The 20,406-nt window shown below is 55.6% G+C and overlaps 2 protein-coding genes across 2 annotated transcripts in view; both read right to left on the bottom strand.

Annotated features, from left to right (window-relative positions):
• The window catches only part of LOC104310166 (macrophage mannose receptor 1), a 62,581-nt gene extending 58,741 nt beyond the window's left edge, over positions 1-3,840 (bottom strand). Inside the window, exon 1 of the mRNA XM_054171158.1 lies at positions 3,798-3,840. Coding sequence (XP_054027133.1) covers positions 3,798-3,840 — 43 coding nt within the window. The remainder of the gene's footprint in view (positions 1-3,797) is intronic.
• Positions 3,841-3,920: 80 nt separating this feature from the next.
• LOC104310167 (macrophage mannose receptor 1) overlaps positions 3,921-20,406 on the bottom strand; it is a 57,400-nt gene continuing 40,914 nt past the window's right edge. Inside the window, exons 20-30 of the mRNA XM_054171272.1 lie at positions 19,898-20,034; positions 18,506-18,620; positions 17,704-17,900; positions 17,276-17,366; positions 15,639-15,871; positions 13,669-13,834; positions 11,642-11,794; positions 10,095-10,211; positions 9,735-9,896; positions 6,051-6,083; positions 3,921-4,201 (exon numbers count right to left, since the gene is read on the bottom strand). Coding sequence (XP_054027247.1) covers positions 4,035-4,201; positions 6,051-6,083; positions 9,735-9,896; positions 10,095-10,211; positions 11,642-11,794; positions 13,669-13,834; positions 15,639-15,871; positions 17,276-17,366; positions 17,704-17,900; positions 18,506-18,620; positions 19,898-20,034 — 1,571 coding nt within the window. The 3' untranslated portion in view covers positions 3,921-4,034. The remainder of the gene's footprint in view (positions 4,202-6,050; positions 6,084-9,734; positions 9,897-10,094; positions 10,212-11,641; positions 11,795-13,668; positions 13,835-15,638; positions 15,872-17,275; positions 17,367-17,703; positions 17,901-18,505; positions 18,621-19,897; positions 20,035-20,406) is intronic.

Raw genomic sequence — 20,406 nt, 5'->3', positions numbered from 1 at the left:
CTTCTGCAGGCTAAGCAACCCCAGCTCCCTCAGCCTCTCCTCACAGGGCTGTGCTCCAGACCCCTCCCCAGCTTTGTTGCCCTTCTCTGGACACCTTCCAGCATCTCAACCTCCTTCCTAAACTGAGGGGCCCAGAACTGGACACAGGACTCAAGGTGTGGCCTGAGCAGTGCTGAGCACAGGGCACAATGACTTCCCTGCTCCTGCTGGCCACACTGTTCCTGATGCAGGCCAGGATGCCCTTGGCCTTCTTGGCCACCTTGGGCACACTGCTGGCTCATGTTCAGCTGTTGTCAACCACTACCCCCAGGTCCCTTTCTGCCTGGCTGCTCTCAGCCACTCTGACTCCAGCCTGTAGCTCTGCATGGGGTTGCTGTGGCCAAAGTGCAGCACCCAGCACTTGGACTTGTTCAGTGCCATCCTGTTGGCCTATGCCCATCTGTCTAGCCTGGCAAGATCCTTCCAGAGAGCCCTTCTGCCCCTTAACAGATCAACACCAGCCTTATTGCAGAGCTACAGGCTGGGGTCAGAGTGGCTGAGAGCTGCCAAACAGAAAGGGACCTGGGGGTGCTGATTGACAGCTGCCTAAACATGAGCCAGCAGTGTGCCCAGGGGGCCAAGGAGGCCAATGGCATCCTGGCCTGCATCAGGAACAGTGTGGCCAGCAGGAGCAGGGAAGTCATTGTGCCCTGTACTCTGCATTGGTTAGGCCACACCTTGAGTCCTGTGTCCAGTTCTGGGCTTGTCAGTTTAGGAAGGAGGTTGAGATGCTGGAAGGTGTCCAGAGAAGGGCAACAAAGCTGGGGAGGGGTCTGGAGCACAGCCCTGTGAGGAGAGGCTGAGGGAGCTGGGGTTGCTTAGCCTGCAGAAGAGGAGGCTCAGGGGAGACCTCATTGCTCTCTCCAACTCCCTGAAGGGAGGTTGTAGCCAGGTGGGGGTTGGTCTCTTCTCCCAGGCACCCAGCAGCAGAACAAGAGGACACAGTCTCAAGCTGTGCCAGGGGAGGTTTAGGCTGGAGGTGAGGAGAAAGTTCTTCACAAAGAGAGTCATTTGTCATTGGGATGTGCTGCCCAGGGAGGTGGTGGAGTCCCCATCCCTGGAGATGTTCAAGAGGGGATTGGATGTGGCACTTGGTGCCATGGTCTAGTCATGAGGTCTGTGGTGAGAGGTTGGACTTGATGATCTTTGAGGTCTCTTCCAACCTTGGTGATGCTGTGATTCTCTCTTCTTCACTCTGGAGTGACACTAACCTGCTTCTGCTTGACCTTGGCTGCATTGTTGTGGTTAACTCTAACAGCAACTTTCTCTGCTGCTTTCTCTTCTCCCTTTTGTCCAGGGGGGTCTGGGTAGGCAGGGAAGGAGAAGCTGGTAGCTTGCCCTGGTCTTTGACCAGGGAGGTTGTTGTGCTGTTTGTTGTCAATCCCTGCACATGTTGTAACTCCTGGATATGTTGTACACATCCCTTGCACTCACTGCAGAGTGTAGTGTTGCCTGTACATACAGCTTGCATTGCTTCCTGCTGAGCTGGGCTGGCAGAGTGAATGCTGGGGGGAAATTTCAACCCACCACATTGTGGTAGAGGGAAAGAACATGTTCATGCCCTGGTTTGAAATGGGAGCCTTTAAGAAACATACAGTTACAGACCTCCAGGAGGCCCAGAGAGTCCAGTCCAGTGGGTGGACACAGGGTACCAGGTCACTTTTAAAAGCAGCTGCTTTAAAAGGACTGTGGTCAGCAAGCCAAAGCCTGACCTGGTGGGCAGAGGCAGAAGCAGCCTGTGCTCTGTAGGGGTACACAGCTGTGGCACAATGCTGAAAGGCCTCTGCTGGGACAGCTAAAGAGCAGCAATGCCTCACACATGGAGGTGCCAGCCTGTGGGCAAGCACAGAGACATCACACAAGGATTCTTTTAAGCCTCTCTTCACCACCTTGTTGAAGATTTTCATTTGTGGAGCCCTTCCCTTCCCCTTTCCTCTCCTGTGATCCACAGGGATGTCCACAGCTGCAAGTTATGCCATTGGACTTTATTTATTTCAAAGCATTAACCACAAGGAGGGAGGATGCAAGGGTGAGAAAAGCTTCACTGCTGTTGGTGAGCACTCTACAGGTAACAAATCAGAGTGCATTGGGTGGGAAGGGACCCTCCAAGGGCATCTTGCCCAACCCCCTGCAGGCAGCAGGGACAGCTCCAGCTAGAGCAGGCTGCCCAGGGACACAGCCAGGCTGAGCTTGAATGTCTCCAGGGACAGGGCTCAACCACCTCCCAGGGCAACCTGTTCCAGTGTCTCCCCAACCTCCCTGTGCAGAACTTCCTCCTGGTGTCCAACCTGACTCTGCCCTGCTCCAGTTTCAAACCATTGCCCCTTGTCCTATCCCCACAGCCCCTTCTGAACAGTCCCTCCCCAGCCTGCCTGGAGGTCCCCTGCAGGTATTGAAATGCAGCTCTAAGGTCTCCCTTCCTTTCTCCAGGCTGAACAGCTCTAACTCTCTCAGCCTGTCCCCACAGTAGGGGTTCTTCAGCTCTCTGATCATCTTTGTGGCCTCCTCTGGTCTCTCTCCATCAGGTCCAGGTATCTCTTGAGTTGGAGGTCCCAGAGCTGGCCCCAGCCCTGCAGGTGAGGCCTCCCCAGAGCAGAGCAGAGGGGCAGGATCCTCTCTCTCTGGCTCTGGCCACACTGCTTTGGATGCAGCCCAGGCTGCCCTTGGCCTCCTGTGCTGCCAGTGCCCATTGCTGGCTCCTGCCCAGCTTCTCCCCCACCAGCACCCCCAAGCTCTTCTCTGCAGGGCTGCTCTCAATCTCATCAGCCCTCAGGCCAGATTGATGTCCAGGGTTGCCCCAGCCCAGGTGCAGATCCTTGCACTTTGCCCTATTGAACCTCATGAGGGTCTCCTCAGCCACCTCTCAGCCTGTCTAGGTCCTTCTGCCTGGCTCCCATCCCAGGCATTAGTCCCATCAACCACACCACTCAGCCTGGCATCATCTGCAGACTTGCTGCCTCAGTCTCACTGCATTGATGAAAACATTGAACAGCTCTGGTGCCAGTGCAGAGCCTTGAGAGACACCACTGCTCTCCCCTCTCCATCTGGACACTGAGCCATTCAATCATCACATTGAAAGGAGACCAAAACCAACACCTGAGCCTAACTTTCCCTGCTGATGTTGCCTTTGTTTCCCATAGCAGACAATGAGAGTGGAAGCTTTGCTGTCCCCAGGCTCTCTGCAGGCCCTATGTGAAGGATCATCTGGTCAGTGTGGCAGGGCACAGCCCTCAGGAGCAATAACAGTGCTGGGCTGGAGAAGCAAAGCCTGTGGAGCAAAAAGAGTCCAAGGCTGCAACAGAGCTGGGCAGATTTTATCCTTTTAAGTTCTTTGCAGTATCCACAAAGTGATAGGAGCAGAGTGCTGCCCAGCAGCCACACTTCACTGCACATTCCTGCTCACTGGGGGCTTCTGTAGCTCTTCTCAGTACCTTTGCTCTCCTCAGACCAGAGCAGGGCAGACTGAGATTGGATGTGAGGAACAAGTTCTGCACCAGGAGGGTGGTGGAACACTGGAACTGGTTGCCCAGGGAGGTGGCTGAGGCTCCATCCCTGGAGATATTCCAGGTGAGGCTGGACAAGGCTCTGGGCAACCTGATCCAGTGGGGGATGTCCCTGCTGAGTGCAGGAGGGGTTGGCTTTGGAGGACCTTTCCAACCCAAAGCATTCTATGATTCAATGATTCTGTGAATTGATGACTCTCTGAATCTGTGACTCCATGTTCTGTGATTCCATGATCCTGTGATTCACAGCCATACCTTTGTTGAGGCACTGCAGGACCTCCTGCCTGCTCCCAGCCATGCAGTGTGTGCAGTGTGGATGCCACTCAGGGGGCTGGCAGTGCCCAAAGAGGAGAGGGTTTGAAGCTAGGGTTACAGACAGCCACACTGGGGAACTTCAACAGATACAGCCTTTAATGTCAGCACACCTCCTCCTCCGAGTAGGCACAGGTCACAGGCCCCATCCCCAGCAGTCCTTCAGCCACCAGCACATCATCAGAGAAGTGTTTCATGGCCAGGATGTGCTGATGGTTGGTGCTGTCTTTTTCTCTGGTAGAAATAGCCTGCGAGGGCAGCCCCCAGCAGGGTGACAAGAGCCAAGGCAAGGAGAGGCCAGACAGAGAGGTGAACAGCTGGGGGAGTCTCTCCGTGCTGCCCCTTCCCTGAAAGGAATGCAGAGAGCTGTGAGAAAGCTGAGCAGCTTTTAATCCCTCAGACAACGTGAGCAACAAGGAGGAGCTCTTCTCTCCTGCCTCAGTGTAAATCTGAGCCCCGAGTGCCTGCTGCTGAGTACAGGACTCTGTGGCTAAAGCTAACGTGGATTCACTTAAACATGAGGGGAAACTTCCCTGGGGGTGCTGGGGCCCTGCAGCAGGCTGCCCAGAGATGTTGTGGAGTCTCCTGCTCTGGAGACTTTCCAACCCCACCTGCATGTGCTCTGTGTGAGCTGCCCTGGGTGACCTTGGGGTAGCAGTGGGGTTGGACTCAGTGATCCCCACAGGTCCCTTCCAGCAACCACCAGTCTGGAATTCTGTAACCTTAGTGGATCTGGATTACAGCTGAAAACACAGAGTGTGCAGAGGGTGCTTGTAAGAATGAAAGGGAAAACTATGCTAAGGTGTGGACACCCCTGGAGTGCTGTGCTCAGCTCTGGGCCCTCCCTGCAGGAAGGACACTGAGGGGCTGGAGCCTGTGCAGAGCAGGGCAGGCAGGCTGGAGAAGGGCCTGGAGCCCCTGGGCTGGAGGAGGGGCTGAGGGAGCTGGGGGTGTTGAGGCTGGAGAAGAGGAGGCTGAGGGAGACCTCCTTGCTCTCTGCAGCTCCCTGCAGGGAGGTTGCAGTGAGGAGGGGACAGCCTCTGCTCCTTGGTGGCAAGGGCCAGGAGCAGAGGCAATGGTTGCAAGCTGCCCCAGGGGAGGTTCAGGCTGGCTGCTAGGAAATCTTTCTTGCCTGGAAGGGTTCTGAGGCCTTGGAATGTTGTGCCCAGGGCAGTGCTGGAGTCCCCATCCCTGGAGGTGTTGAAGCAGTGTGTGGAGCTGGTGCTTAGGGCCATGGTTTGGTGCTGAGCCTGCAGTGCTGCCTCAAAGGTTGGACTGGCTGAGCCTGGAGGTCTCTTCCAGGCAGAGCTATTCTGATTCTCTGCCATGGGATGCTCATCACTGGGAAAGGAGTTTCACAGTATTTGTGTCACATGATGTGCAGTGGTGTCTGTGGAAGAATTTTGCACCTACAGCCCAGTGAGAGCTCTCAGTGCCTCCTGTCACCAGCTGGGCCACTGCTGAGCTGCTCAGCTCAGGGTCAGCCCTGCAGCTGTCCAGTCAGCCAAAAACATAATCACACAGTCACCAAGTCAGTGAGGTTGGAAAAGCCCCCTGGGGTCACCAAGTCCAACCACTGACCCTGCTCTGCAAGGCTCACCCCTAAACCATAGCCCCAAGCACCACAGCCAAACCACCTTCAAACACAGCCAGGCTTGGGGGCTCCACCACCTCCCTGGGCAGCCTCTGCCAATCTCTGACCTCTCTGGCTGGGAACAAATGTTTCCTCCTGCCCAGTCTACCCCTGCCCTGCTGCAGCTTGAGGCCATTCCCTCTTGTTCTGTCACTGATTACCTGGGAGAAGAGACCAGCACCAAGCTCTCCACAACCTCCTTTCAGGGAGCTGTAGACAGCCAGGAGGTCTCCCCTCAGCCTCCTCTCTTTCACACTAACCATCCCCAGCTCCCTCAGTCACTCCTCACAAGATTTATCCTCCAGGCCCTTCACTCCTTCCTTGCCCTCCTCTGCTCCATCACCTCCACATCTCTCTTGGACTGAGCTGCCCAACCCTGAACAGAACACACCAGAGTGGTTGTGTGCATGCAGAAGGCCCCAGGGGCTCCCCCTGAGTGATTTCCAGCCATGCATCCACGCCAGGCAGTGCCAGCAGGACTTGTTCTCTAAAAGGGGGTGGTTTGGGGAAGCTCCTTTGGGTTCCTCATCTCTTTTGATTGATTTTCTTATGGAAGCTCTTACCTTGGTGCTGCAGAGGGCTCCCACTTGGCTCAGCTGCAGTGGATGTCAGAGGGAAATGAAAAGGCACTTCATTAGAGTTGGCAGTTGTGACAACTGGGAGTGCTCAGCTCACACTGCACAGCAGCCACCCCCGGGCAGCACTGTGGCTGCAACAACAGCAGCCATGGCTCTGACACAGCACAGCAAAGGCAGGTTGAAAACTGCATTGCCAAGGCTTCACCTTCCTCCTTAACATCCCCAGCAGAGAATATTCACTCATCTGAAACCTTACCTTGCTTTTAGATCTACCAGCACTAAATTGCTGCTACCCAGCTTCATTCCAAAACATGTTCCACAGTTGTCCTGAGATGTTAGTTTGAGCTGACTGAGAGCAGGAGGTACAACTCTGGGCTTTAATTGCTCAGAACCACAGAACTGTCAGGGCTGGAAGGGACCTCAAGGCTCAGTGAGTGCCACCCCCCCTGCCATGGCCAGGGACACCTCACACTACAGCAGGTTGCTCACAGCCACCTCCAGCCTGGCCTTCAAAGCCTCCAGGGATGATAGTGTCAGTCAGGGTTGGAAGGGACCACAAGGATCATCTAGTCCCAACCCCCCTGCCTTGGGCAGGGACACCCCACACTAGATCAGCCTGGCCACAGCCTCGCAACCAGCACCAGAACAAGGGGACACAGTCTCAAGTTGTGTCAGGGGAGGTTTAGACTCGAGGTGAGGAAAAAGTTCTTCACTGAGCGAGTCGTTCGTCATTGGAATGGGCTGCCCAGGGAGGTGGTGGAGTCGCCGTCCCTGGAGGTGTTCAAGGGGAGATTGGACGTGGCACTTGGTGCCATGATCTAGTTGTGAGGTCTGTTGGAACAGGTTGGACTTGATGATCCTTGGGGTCTCTTCCAACCTTAGTTACTGTGATACTGTGATACTCATCCAGCCTGGGCTTAAACACCTCCAGGGACAGGGCCCCAACCACCTCCCTGGACAACCCATTCCAGGGCTTCACCACTCTCATGGGGAAGAACTTCCTCCTCCCCTCCAGCCTCAATCTCCCCACCTCCAGCTTCATTCCATTCCCCCTAGTCCTATCACTGCCTGAGATCCTGAGCAGTCCCTCCCCAGCCTTCTTGGAGCCCCCTTCAGATCCTGGAAGGCCACAATGAGGTCACCTTGGAGCCTTCTCTTCTCCAGACTGAACAGCCCCAACTCCTTCAGTCTGTGCTCACAGGAGAGCAGCTCCAGCCCTCTGCTCATCCTGGTGGCCCTTCTCTGGACACCTTCCAGCACCTCCAGATCCCTCTTGTGATAGGGGCTCCAGAACTGGAGGCAGTACTCCAGGTGAGGTCTCCCCAGAGCTGAGCAGAGGGGCAGAATCCCCTCCCTGGCCCTGCTGGCCACACTTCTCTTGCTGCAGCCCAGGCTCTGCTTGGCTCTCTGGGCTGCAAGTGCTCACTGCTGGCTCCTGCTGAGCTTCTCCTCCCCCAGCACCCCCAAGTCTCTCTCCTCAGGGCTGCTTTCCAGCCAGTCCCTGCCCAGCCTGCATTTGTGCCTGGGATTGCCTCCACCCAGCTGCAGGACCCTGCCCTTGGTCTTGTTGAGGATGAGGATGAGGCTTCCACCACCTCCCTGGGCAACTTGTGCCAGGCTCTCACCACCCTCATGGGGAACAACTTCTTCCTCACAGCCAATCTCAATCTCCCCACTTCTACTTTTGCTCCATCCCCCCCAGTCCTATCCCTCCCTGACACCCTCAAAAGTCCCTCCCCAGCTTTCTTGGAGCCCCCTGCAGGTCCTGGAAGGCCACAATTAGGTCTCCTGGGAGCCTTCTCCTCTCCAGCCTGCACAACCCCAACTCCCTCAGTCTGTGCTCACAGCAGAGCAGCTCCAGCCCTCTGCTCCTCCTCATGGCCCTTCTCTGGACACCTTCCAGCACCTTTGAGGAAGCTCTGCAGCTCCAGCAGGATCCTGCCCTTAACAATGAAATTTAAGAATCTTCAATATTTTTTTCCCTAGAAAGTTCTCCCTGAGTCAGGGCTGTTGGCTTCCCCAGGAAAGAGCCAAAGAAATGAGCTTTATGAAGGCCTTGTGGAAGAGGTGCACACAGGGTCTGACACTCAGAAATGAAGCAGAGTTAAACACAGTGAGTGTTCTTACAAAGACAGAAAAACCATCCTGGGTCAAGACAGCTGTGTCCACTCTGGGGCTCCCCAGCTCAAGAGAGACTGAGACCTGCTGGGGAGAGTCTAACACAGAGCTGTGAAGATGAGGAAGGGACTGGAACAGCTCTGCTGTGAAGAAAGGCTGAGAGCCCTGGGGCTGTTCAGGCTGCAGAGGAGAAGGCTGAGAGGGATCTGATCAATGTCTATCAATAGCTGAGGGCTGGGGGGCAGGGTGAAGGGGCCAGGCTCTGTTTGGTGATGCCCAGGGATAGGACAAGGAACAAGAGGAACAAGCTGGAACCCAGGAGGTTCCACCTCAAGATGTGGAGAAACTTCTGTGGTGTGAGGGTGCTGGAGGCCTGGAGCAGGGGCAGGATCTCCTGCCATGGGCTTGTGTTGATTTAAGCATGGAAATCAGCAGCTGGTGGGTGGTAACTGGGGTTTGGGATAGTACTGGGAGCAGTGCTGTTTAACATCTCTGCCAGCAACATGGGCAGTGGGATTGGAGCACCAGCAGCTCTTTTGCTGATGACACCAAGCAGGGTGGTGTGTTGGCATTCTGGAGGGAAGGGATCCATCCAGAGGACAGGCTTCCTGTCCCTCCAGCCTTCCTGGACAGGCTGCAGAGCTGCAGAGGTTCGACAAAGCCAAGGGCAAGGTGCTGCACCTGGGTCAGGGCAATCCCAAGCTCAAATCCAGGCTGGGCAGGGAATGTATGGAGAGCAGTGCTGAGGAGAAGCACTTGGGAGCCCTGGGTGAGGAGAAGCTCAACATGAGCTGGCAAAGTGCACTCAGAGCACACAAACCAGCCCTGTGCTGGGCTGATCCCCAGCTGTGGGCAGCAGCTCGAGGGAGGGAATTGTGTCACTGCTGTGAGCTAGTGAGACTGCCCCTGGAGTCCTGTGCCCAGCTCTGGAGCCCTCAACACAAGGAGGACATGGACCTGTTAGAGCAGGTCCAGAGGAGCTCATGAAGATGATCTGAATGCTGGAGCACCTCTGCTGTCAGGCTGGGAGAGTTGGGGCTGTTCAGCCTGGAGAAGAGAAGACTCTGGACAGACCTCAGAGCAGCCTTCCAGTACCTGAAAGGGGCTCCAGGAGAGGGAGGGACTGTTGAGAAAGGCTTGGGGTGACAGGGTGAGGGGCAATGGCTGCAAACTGGAAGAAGCTGGATTGAGATTGGACACCAGGAGGAAATTCTTCCCTATGAGGATGGTGAGGCACTGGAACAGGTTGCCCAGAGAAGCTGTGGAGGCTCCAAGGCTGGCAGTGTTGAAAGCCAGGTTGGATGGGACCTGGAGCAACCTGGGCTGGTGGAAGGTGTCCCTGCTGATGGCTGGGGAGATGGAACTGGATGATCTTCAAGGCCCCATCCAACCCAAACCATTCCTTGATTCTATGATTCTTGGTTACAGATGTTGACAGAGTTGGGATCTGCCAAACTCTCAGGAATTCCTTCCAGAAGTGGTGGAGGATTCTCACAGCTCCTCCCAGACAGACCTGCTCTGTCCCTGGGGCCTGGGTCCCTGGGGCCTCACCTTTGGGTTTTTTGCAGATAAATCCTTTCTGAGAGGAGCAGTTGATGTCATCCCAGGAACCAGCTGCTGCAGTCATCTCCACACAGCCATGCAGCCCACTGGACTCTTTCTCCTTCCAGTTGACAAAGGCCAGTGAAGCATTATCTAGCCACAGCCACTGGCCTACAGGGCACCATGCAGAGCAAAAACAAACATTAAAACCTCTCCCATGGATATTTCAACTCCTTAGCTCCTAACATGTAGTAGCAACTGGTTTCTGAGCAGGAGAGCACAGCACCATGTCATATGACTACAGTTGGCTTTGGTTCTCTTGTGTTAGCAAAGCATTTTGTCAGTTCAACACTGTGAGTGAGGGATTACCATCCACATTTTGGTACAGTCCTATCCAGAAGCCTCCTACTTTGTTTCCCAGGGGATGGATGGCATGGATCAGAAAGTCAGATTCATCAATGCTTTCTATTGACACCAAGGTAGCACCTGGAAGACATCAGAGTCACAGAGTCAGAGAGTCATGGAGTCATACAATCCTAGTTACAGAATCATGGAATCACAGAGTGATAGACCTACTGAATCCTAGTGACAGAGTCATAGGATCAGAGAACAGCTCAGGTTGGAAGGGACCTCAGAGATCATCTACTCCAACCCCCTGCCATGGGCAGGGACACCTCTCAGCTACACTTGGCCTTAAATACCCCCAGGGAGGGGGCAATCAGAACCTCCCTGAGCAGCCTGTGCCAGAGTCTCACCTGGGGTTCTTCATGGGGAAGAACTTCACCCTCAGCTCCAGCCTAACCCTGCTCTGCCTCAGCTTCAAACCATTCCCCCCTTGGCCTGGCTCCAGACACCCTCAGGAAAAGTCTCTCTGCAGCCTTCCTGTAGGATCCCTTCAGGTGCTGGCAGGCAGCTCTGAGGTCCCCCTGGAGCCTTCTCTCCCCCAGGCTGCTCAGCCCCAGCTCCCTCAGCCTGTGCTCACAGCAGAGCTGCTCCAGCAGCATCCTTGTGGCCTCCTCTGCACTCACTCCAACAGCTCTGTGTCCTTCTTCTGCTGGGGCTGAGAGTGGGTTAGAGGCTGGCAGGTTAGCAAGCAAACCACCATAACTAGGTGACAGAATGACCTCCTCTGCCAAGTCTCTCCAGTCTCCTTTCCCAGCCCCATGCACACCAGCTGCAGGCTTCCCCATTGCTTCTGCTGCAGGACACAGAGCTGGAGGGGCTCAGGCCTCAGGGCCCTACCACTGCACCCAGGATGGTGTCCCAAAAGCTGATGGGAACCTGGACTGTGCCTGAGAGGGCAGAATGCTGCACAAAGCTGCCTCCCTCAGTTTATTTTCCCTCTGCCAGACCTAGAACAGCTTGGCAGGGGAATAAAGTATCTCTCAGCACAGGAGCAGAGGATGTCAGGGTTTGGAAGGGACCTTCCAAGATCATTGAGCTCAATCCCCTGCCAGAGCAGGAGCAGAGAATCCAGCACAGGGCACACAGGAACACATCCAGACAGGGCTGCAAAGGCTCCAGAGAAGGAGACTCCACAACCTCTCTGGGCAGCCTGCTCCAGGCCTCTGGGACCCTCACAGGGAAGAAGTTCCTCCTCATGTTGAGGTGGAACCTCCTGTGCTGCAGTTTATATCCATAGTCCCTTGTCCTATCCCAGGGCACAGTGAGCAGAGCCTGTCCCTGTCCCTTCCCTCCTGACCCCCAGCCCTCAGCTATTGATAGACATTGATCAGATCCCTCTCAGCCTTCTCCTCTCCAGACTGAACAGCCCCAGGGCTCTCAGCCTCTCCTCTCTGCTGTTGTTATAAATAAACAAAGAAAGCAGAAGGAGGGAAGAGAACCAGTCTTTATTCCATTGCTGTGTGAGTTGTGTGTGAGCTGCTGGGGAGCCCTGAGCAGCTGCAGGCTCTCACCTAAGCGAGTGCACTCCAGCGAGGCCAGACCCCAGCTGGTCCCCGCTGATGCCTCCAGGTAGTAGCAGTGGCCACGGTGAGGGATCCAAGCTCGCAGGTCCTCTGCTTCAGGGCAGTCTCCAGGCAGCTGTGCAGGGTCAGTAGGAGCTACAGCTAAAGGAATCATAAGGTGTGATGCTGAGTCCCCTGGGAGGGAGGGGAAGGCTGTGTCAGCCAGCAGCACATCTCCAGGCTCTGCAGGGAGGTAGATGCCATCCTGGGGCACTCTCTTCTGAGAGCTTTGGCCCAAGCCACAGCAAGGACTCTGGGATGAGGCAGACTAATGGAGTGAAGAATGGGTCTTTCAAATTACTAGAACCATAAAATCACTGCTTTGGGTTGGAAAAGACCTTCAGGATCATCCAGTCCAACCATTCTCTAACTCTACCAAGGCTGGTGCTGACCCATGGCCCTCAGCACCACAGCTCTGCCTCCTGGATACACCTCCAGGGATGGAGATTCAGCCACCTCCCTGGGCAGCCTGTGCCAGTGCTTCAGAACCCTTTCAGGGACGAAGTTTCTTCTAATCTCTAACTTAAGCCTCCCCTGGGGCAGCTTCTTCCCAACCTATGACTCCTTACTAGGGAGAGGCGACCAACACACACCTGGTTCCAACTGCCTCTCAGGGAGCTGTAGAGAGCAAAGTGGTCTCCCCTCAGCCTCCTCTTCTCCACACTAAACACCCCCAGCTCCCTCAGCTGCTCCTCCCCAGCCCTCTTCCCCAGCCCCTTCCCCAGCTTGGTTGCCCTTCTCTGGACCTGCTCCAGCTCCTCAATGTCCTTCTTGGAGTGAGGATCCCAAAACTGAACCCAGTACTCGAGATGTGTCTCACCAGTGTCCAACACAGAGGCACAATCCCTTCCCTGGTCCTGCATATCAGGTTCCAGCAGATCAGAATATCCTCCTTGCTTGCTGTCATCTGCAAACCTACTGAGGGTGCCTTGATCCCCTCATCCAGACCATCAGTAAAGGAACTGGAGAGAAGTGGCTGCAGTGCTGAGCCCTGGGGAGCACCACTTGTGGCTGCCCACCAGCTGGACATTCATTTAGAATATAGAATAGAATAGACCAGGTTGGAAGAGAGCTTCAAGATCATCAAGTCCAAACTATCATCCAACACCACCTAATCAACTAACCCATGGCACCAAGCACCCCATCAAGTCTCCTCCTGAACACCTCCAGTGATGGTGACTCCACCACCTCCCTGGGCAGCACATCCCAGTGGCCAATCTCTCTTGCTGGGAAGAACTTCTTCCTATCATCCAGCCTAAACCTCCCCTGGCACAGCTTGAGGCTGTGTCCTCTTGTTCTGCTGCTGGCTGCCTGGGAGAAGAGACCAACCCCACCTGGCTACAGCCTCCCTTCAGGGAGTTGGAGAGAGCAAGAAGGTCTCCCCTGAGTCTCCTCCTCTCCAGGCTAAGCAACCCCAGCTCCCTCAGCCTCTCCTCACAGGGCTGTGCTCCAGACCCCTCCCCAGCTTCGTTGCCCTTCTCTGGACTCGTTCCAGCAAGTCAACCTCCTTCCTAAACTGAGGAGCCCAGAACTGGACACAGGACTCAAGGTGAGGCCTAATCAGTGCAGTGTACAGGGGCACAATGACTTCCCTGCTCCTGCTGGCCACACTGTTCCTGATGCAGGCCAGGATGCCATTGGCCCTCCTGGCTGCCTGGGCACACTGCAGGCTCATGTTCAGTCTACCATCAGCCAGCACCCCCAGGTCCCTCTCTGCCTGGCTGCTCTCAGCCACTCTGACCCCAGCCTGTAGCACTGCCTGGGGTTGCTGTGGCCAATGTACAGAACCTGGCACTTGGATGTGTTCAATCTCCTGTCCTTGGCCTCTGCCCATCTGCCCAGCCTGTCCAGGTCCCTCTGCAGAGCCTCTCTACCCTCCAGCAGATCAACTCCTGCCCCCAGCTTGGTGTCATCTGCAAACTTACTGCTGATGGACTCAATGCCCTCGTCCAGATCATCAATAAAGATTTACTCACCATCTGATTTCTTACAGGCTGCAAAGTAGCTTTCATTGCAGGGTGCTGTTCTCCAGGCATCATCCAGGCCCAGGTAGACACAAGCACTGTTCTCCCTTGGCTCTCCTGCTGCCCATCTTGTGTACCTGGTTTTCCAGTGGTCAGTCCATTTGGAGTAGCTGCCAGTCTGGAAACAAAGGAGTGCTGCTCACAGGGTTTGTTTCATGCTCTGGCACACTAATGCAGTGCCCTGTGTCTGTCTGAGGTATTCAGACAAAGAAAAGCAAGCCCAGCCCTCTGCTGCTCTGGGGGTTTTAAGCACTGCTCTGTGCCATGCTCTGAGCTACACCAGGACTGCAGCTGAACAGCAACCAGCAGTGCAGTGACTTTGGGAGGCTTCTCCTCAAGAGACACAAAGTTCTACAGCACGGCAAGGGAATCAGATGGGTGCATCTTGGGTCACTTACCAAATCTCATATCAAGAGAATCTCTCCTATTGAAGAAAGGCTGAGAGCCCTGGGGCTGGTTAGTCTGGAGAGAAGGCTGAGAGGGATCTGAGCAATGCCCATCAACAGCTGAGGATGGAGGGGCCAGGCTCTGTTTGGCGGTGCCCAGCTACAGGACAAGGACCAACAACTACAAGCTGGAGTCCAGGAGGTTTCACCTCAACATGAGGAGAAACTTCTGTGGTGTGAGGGTGCTGGAGGCCTGGAGCAGGCTGCCCAGAGAGGTTGTGGAGTCTCCTTCTCTGGAGACTTTCCATCCCCACCTGGATGTGTTCTGTGTGCCCTGCCCTGGGTGCTGCTGCTCTGGCAGGGGGCTGGGCTGGATGATCTCTGGAGGTCCCTTCCAGCCCCTAACCTTCTCTGGTTCTATCATTCTATGACTACAGAGAAAGTGTCCTCTCTGTGTTTAAATGAGAGCTGGGAGCTGTTTGGGGAGAAAATCTCTTGACATTAAACACTCAAAATCATTTTCAAACATCACTCCAAGACAATGGCTTTGGTGACTCCTAATTCTGGCTGTGTAGCAGGGAGTTAGACTGTCAGAATGGTGAAGTGTTGCTTCCTGGCAGCTGCACTGAGAATCACAGAGCCATGGAATGATTTGGGTTGGAAGGGACCTCTAAAGGTCACCTAATGCAGCCCCCATCCTGGCTTGGGACTCTCGCTCTGCAGACTTATTGCTTTTACCATTTCTAAAGCTTTCTGCTCTCACTTCTTGCTTCTCTTCTCACCTATTGCCTCTTGCTTATCTTTTCCTGTAACTCTCAGCTCCATTTGGTGCACACTGGAGGGGAGGCTTAGGTTGGATATGAGAAGAAACTTCTTCCCTGAAAGAGTTCTCAAAGCCTGGCACAGGCTGCCCAGGGAGGTGGTTGAATGCCCATCCCTGGAGGTGTTTCCCAGAGGCAGAGCTGTGGTGCTGAGGGCCATGGGTTAGCACAGCCTTGGTAGAGTTAGAGAATGGTTGGACTGGATGAGCTGAAAGGGCTTTTCCAGTCAAACTGATCCTAAGAGAGTCTGAAAACTCTAACAGAGCTCTGTGCATATGCACAGTAAAGCATTCAGGGTACAGCTGTTCCATAGAACCAGAGTCATAGAATGGGGTCTGGGTTGGAAGGCACCTCCAAAGCTCATCCAATCCAACCCCTCTGCACTCAGCAGGGACATCCTCCCCTGGATCAGGTTGCCCAGAGCCCTGTCCAGCCTCACCTGGAATATCTCCAGCCATGGAGCCTCAACCACCTCCCTGGGCAACCTGTGCCAGTGTTCCACCACCCTCCTGGTGCAGAACTTGTTCCTCACATCCAATCTCAATCTGCTCTGCTCTAGTCTGAAGCCATTGCCCCTGGTCCTGTCCCTGCAGGCCTTTACAAACAGTCTCCCTGCAGCCTTCTTGCAGCCCCTTCAGGCACTGCTGTGGTGATCCAGAAGATCTCTGAAGAGCAGGAGAGCTCACCAGGCCCCTGCCATCCACCCAACACTTACCATGTTGCTGTTAAGACCAATCCATGCTGGTTTTCCATACTTCAACACCTGGATCCAGAGGAATGAGTGGCTGTGGGCATCCTGAATGCTGGCAAGGTCTGCACCTCTCTCTTGGCAGCTTTTCCTGGCCTCTTCCCATTGCATTTCAGCTGAGATGATCAAGTAGCTGCTGTCACCATAAGGGGCAAAGCCAGAGGGTGTGTGTGTTGTTTGTGCTGAAGTCTGTGTGGCAGCTGTGGAGGAAAAACTGAATGCATGAATTTCCAACATCCCACTCCTCTCTGGCTTGGGAATAAACAAAGGAAGAGAAGGTCAAACTGAGCCCCAAGCAATGAAACAAACCACCCCTACCAAACCCTCCCTGGCCAGAAAACACCAAAGCAAACAAAAGAACAAAGCCCAAGCCCTGCTGTAAAGCATGGAGCAAAGGCATGAATGTAAAGAGCAGAGTGGAATACTGGCTGCCCTGAGGATGCCTCGAGAATGCTCTGAGGATGCCTTGAGGATGCCTCGAGGATGCCCTCCCTCTACCTGTTAGAAGCCTCTTAGTGCAGACTAAGCCTCATCACAAGGCTATTTGAGCTACCCTGCTTGAACTCTGTACAGCTGAGCACACAGCTGCTTCTGATCACTGCTGCAGAGGGCTTGGAAGCACAGAATTGTTTCAGCCCAGTCCAGCCATGATCTAACTCTGCTAAGGCTGGGACTAAACCAGCATCTCACCTCTGTCTCTCTGAAACACCTCCAGAGGATCCAACCAGCTCCCTGGGCAGCCTGTGCCACTGCTTGAGAACCCTTTCAGGGAAGAAGTTTCTTCTAATCTCCAACCTAAATATCCCCTGGGGCAACCTGAGGCTGTTACATCCCATCCTGTGACTCCTTACTAAGAAGAGATGAACCCCCCCTGGCTTCAGCCTCCTTCCAGGGAGTTGTAGAGAGCAATGAGGTCTTCCCTGAGCCTCCTCTTCTCCAGACTAAAGAACCCCAGGTCCCTTAGCTGCTATGGGCTAGACATTTAAGATATTGACTGTTACAGTCCCAACCCCCTGCCATGGGCAGGGACACCTCCCACTACAGCAGGTTGCTCACAGCCACATCCAGCCTGGCTGCAAACACTTCCAGGCAGGAGGCTTCCACCACCTCCCTGGGCAACCTGTGCCAGGCTCTCACCACCCTCATGGCCAACAACTTCTTCCTCACATCCAATCTCAATCTCCCCATTTCTACTTTTGCTCCATCCCCCACCAGTCCTACCACTCCCTGACACCCTCAAAAGTCCAGGGGAAATGTGGGGAGGATGAAATGCTCTGCTCAGAGGCAGCCAGGAGTGTGGGGAGGTCACTGCAGGAGCGTGGTTTGACACTGCACTCACAGAGGCTGCCTGGAAGCCTCATCTGTCACTGAGAACAAACCCATTTCCTCCAGAACCACCCCACCACCCCAGCTAAGAGAGTGGCTCTTCTCCAGCAGTTTCTGTGGGACAAACCATACCTAAACCACAGCAGCTTTAAGACAGGTGGAGCTCTGAAAGCCTGAGAGAGCCAGAATAAGGCTGGAAGCTGAAAGCAATCCTGAAAGCATTCAGCTGATCTACCTGAGACACTTCTGCTGAGGAGCCTGGCTTAGAGAGAACTCACCTGGCTCCAGCTGGCATATGTAGCCTGCCTCGTTGTCACAGCTCTGATCCCTCCACCTCCCATCAGACCTCACCATGGAGACACAATCTGTCTGGAGGAGAGGGCAAGAGGCAGGGCTGTTACCAAAGGTGTCAGGAGGGAAGGAGATGAAGCCCCTGTATCCCTGGTGCTGGCCTGATGGGGGAGGGGAGAGGAGGGGAGGCGAGGGGAGGCGAGGGGAGGCGAGGCCAAATGGAAAGTACAAAGTTCCTCTTCTCCAGAGCCTCTGCCAGGTATTTTTGGTGTATTTGTGCTGCTCTCAGGTGATTTGCTAAGCCCCATTCTGCTCACTAAAGGACTTGTTTCAACACCTGCTTGCTGCTGCAACTTCCCTTTCAGGAAAGGCATCTGGCTGCCCAGGAGCCACAGGTCACGCAGCTCTCCTGTACCTCTATACTGAAGTCAGTCAGCATTTCCAAGTCATAATGGTTAAAGTAGCTTTGTTTCTTCTCTGGGGCACCAGGAGCCCAGTTGGTGTAGGAAACACTGCTGCCATCTGTCCAGAGAAATGTCAGCTCCCTGTTGATGTCATTCATCCCAATCCACACATCAGTCGTGGCCGCCTTTAAGTGATAGAGCAGGAAAGCTGGAAGGAAGTAAAGGTTTCTCATGAGGGAAAGCCCCTCACAACCTGCCCAAAACAGGCTCCAGAGGTGAGCCCATATGGGTGCATGAGGAAGAGTGTGTCCAGCACTCAGCTCCTCCTCCTGGCCCTTTGCTGGACACCTTCCAGCACCTCCAGATCCTTCCTGGCACAGAGGCTCCAGAACTGGCCCCAGAGCTCCAGCTGTGGTCTCAGCAGAGTGGAGCAGAGGGGCAGAATCCCCTCCCTGGCCCTGCTGGCCACACTTCTCTTGCTGCAGCCCAGCCTCTGCTTGGCTCTCTGGGCTGCAAGGTCTCACTGCTGGCTCCTGTTGAGCTTCTCCTCCCCCAGCACCCCCAAGGCCTTTTCTTCAAGGCTGCTCTCCAGCCAGTCCCTGCCCAGCCTGCGTTGGTGCCTGGGATTGCCCTGAGCCAGCTGCAGGACCTTGCCCTTGGTCTTGTTGAACCTCCTGAGGCTGTCCTGGGCCCAGCTCTGCAGCCTGTGCAGGTCCCTCTGGATGGATCCTTCCCTCCAGCTGTCAGCTGCACCACACAGCTTGGTGTTGGCAGCTAACTTGCTTTCCCCTTTAGCAGAAGCTCCAGAGGTACCTTGCACTTGCTGGTTTGGAATGCTGGCCAGGTTGCCTCCCAGCTGGGTACAGGCATCTCGTGCAGCATGCCAGGGGAGCCTGCTGGTGGCATTGGAAGCAAATACTTTGAAACACTGAGGAAAGAAAAGAACAAAGAGGCATTTGGTTCCACCCAGCAAAGACAGGAACTGCTGAATGGGGCTAACATCAATTAGCTCTGGGATCAGTCAGCTCTATAAAGAAACCAGGGCTACAATGAGCACTCAAGAGTACACACTGTGTAGGTCTAAACAGGAAGATCCTCTGCTCCCCGCACAGGACAAGGTGTAAGGCAGGAGAGCAGTACCACCTGAGCTGACTGTGATGATGTCTAGCATCAAATCCCTTTGCACATTTTCATGTCCCTGCTGCCTGCAGCGAGAGTGGCCGTTTAAAAGCAGCAAGCTGTGGCTGTCTGTGGCACAGCTGCAGGCCACAAAGATGATCCAAGGGCTGGATCTACTTTCCCTGCATTTCTCTGTGAAGTTCAATGGCTAGAGTCAGCTCCGCCCGCCGCCGCCTCTGCCCGCCGCCTCCTCCACCCGCCGCCTCCTCCTCCACCCGCCTCCTCCTCCACCCGCCGCCTCTGCCCGCCGCCTCCTCCACCCGCAGCCTCCTCCGCCCGCCGCCGCCTCCTCCCGCCGCGGCCTCCTCCGCCCGCCTCCTCCTCCGCCCGCCGCCTCCTCCACCCGCCGCCTCTGCCCGCCTCCTCCTCCACCCGCCGCCTCCTCCACCCGCAGCCGCCTCCTCCCGCCGCGGCCTCCTCCGCCCGCGGCCTCCTCCACCCGCAGCCGCCTCCTCCCGCCGCGGCCTCCTCCACCCGCCGCCTCCTCCACCCGCCGCCGCCTCCTCCACCCGCAGCCTCCTCCACCCGCAGCCTCCTCCACCCGCAGCCGCCTCCTCCACCCGCCGCCTCCTCCACCCGCCGCCGCCTCCTCCACCCGCCGCCTCCTCCTCCACCCTCCGCCACCTCCACCCGCAGCTGCCTCCTCCACCCGCAGCCGCCGCCTCCACCCGCCGCCACCTCCACCCGCCGCCACCTCCACCCGCAGCTTCCTCCACCCACCGCCTCCTCCACCCACAGCCGCCACCTCCGCCCGCCGCCGCCTCCGCCCGCCGCCTCCTCCACCCGCCGCCTCCTCCACCCGCAGCCTCCTCCACCCGCAGCCGCCTCCACCCGCCGCCGCCTCCACCCGCAGCCTCCTCCACCCGCTGCCACCTCCACCTGCAGCCCCCTCCAGCACTCAGCCTTGCCATGCAGCCAGCAGGTTCTGACTGGTTGATTACTCTCCAGATTTACTTCAGAATCACAGAATACTCTTCCCCATCTCTCCTCCTTTACACAATGTGCCCAGGCTAGCTGCTGACGTACCTTGTAGTTAAAGAAACCCCAGCTGTCTGGGCATCCTCCAGTAGGCAGTGGGGAAGCAAAGGTTGAGTTAACAGAGCTGTTGTGTTTTTCACAGATGAATCGATTGGGGACCCCACAGTTTAAATCATGCCACAGGCCTAAAAACAATTAGATTGGAAAAGCAGCTCAAGATCATGTAGGATTTGTAACAATAACTTATCCCTTCTGAGTTAGTAAGAGGCTGATCTCTGCTCTTTAGAGCATTAAAGCAAGTGAGCGAGCCACACACATTCATGCCCTCCATTGTCTCTCTGGAGCCTTCTCTTCTCCAGGTTGAGCAGCCCCAACTCTCTCAGCCAGTCCCACAGCAGAGGAGCTGAACCCCCCTGCCAGAGCAGGAACACCCAGGGCAGGGCACACAGGAACACATTCAGGGTTTGGAAAGACTCCAGAGAAGGAGACTCCACAACCTCTCTGTGCAGCCTGCTCCAGGCCCCCAGCACCCTCACAGTGAAGAAGTTTCTCCTCAG

Source organism: Dryobates pubescens, chromosome 21, assembly GCF_014839835.1.
Source record: "Dryobates pubescens isolate bDryPub1 chromosome 21, bDryPub1.pri, whole genome shotgun sequence".
NCBI lineage: Eukaryota > Metazoa > Chordata > Aves > Piciformes > Picidae > Dryobates > Dryobates pubescens.
This window is presented reverse-complemented; position numbering and strand designations above follow the sequence as displayed.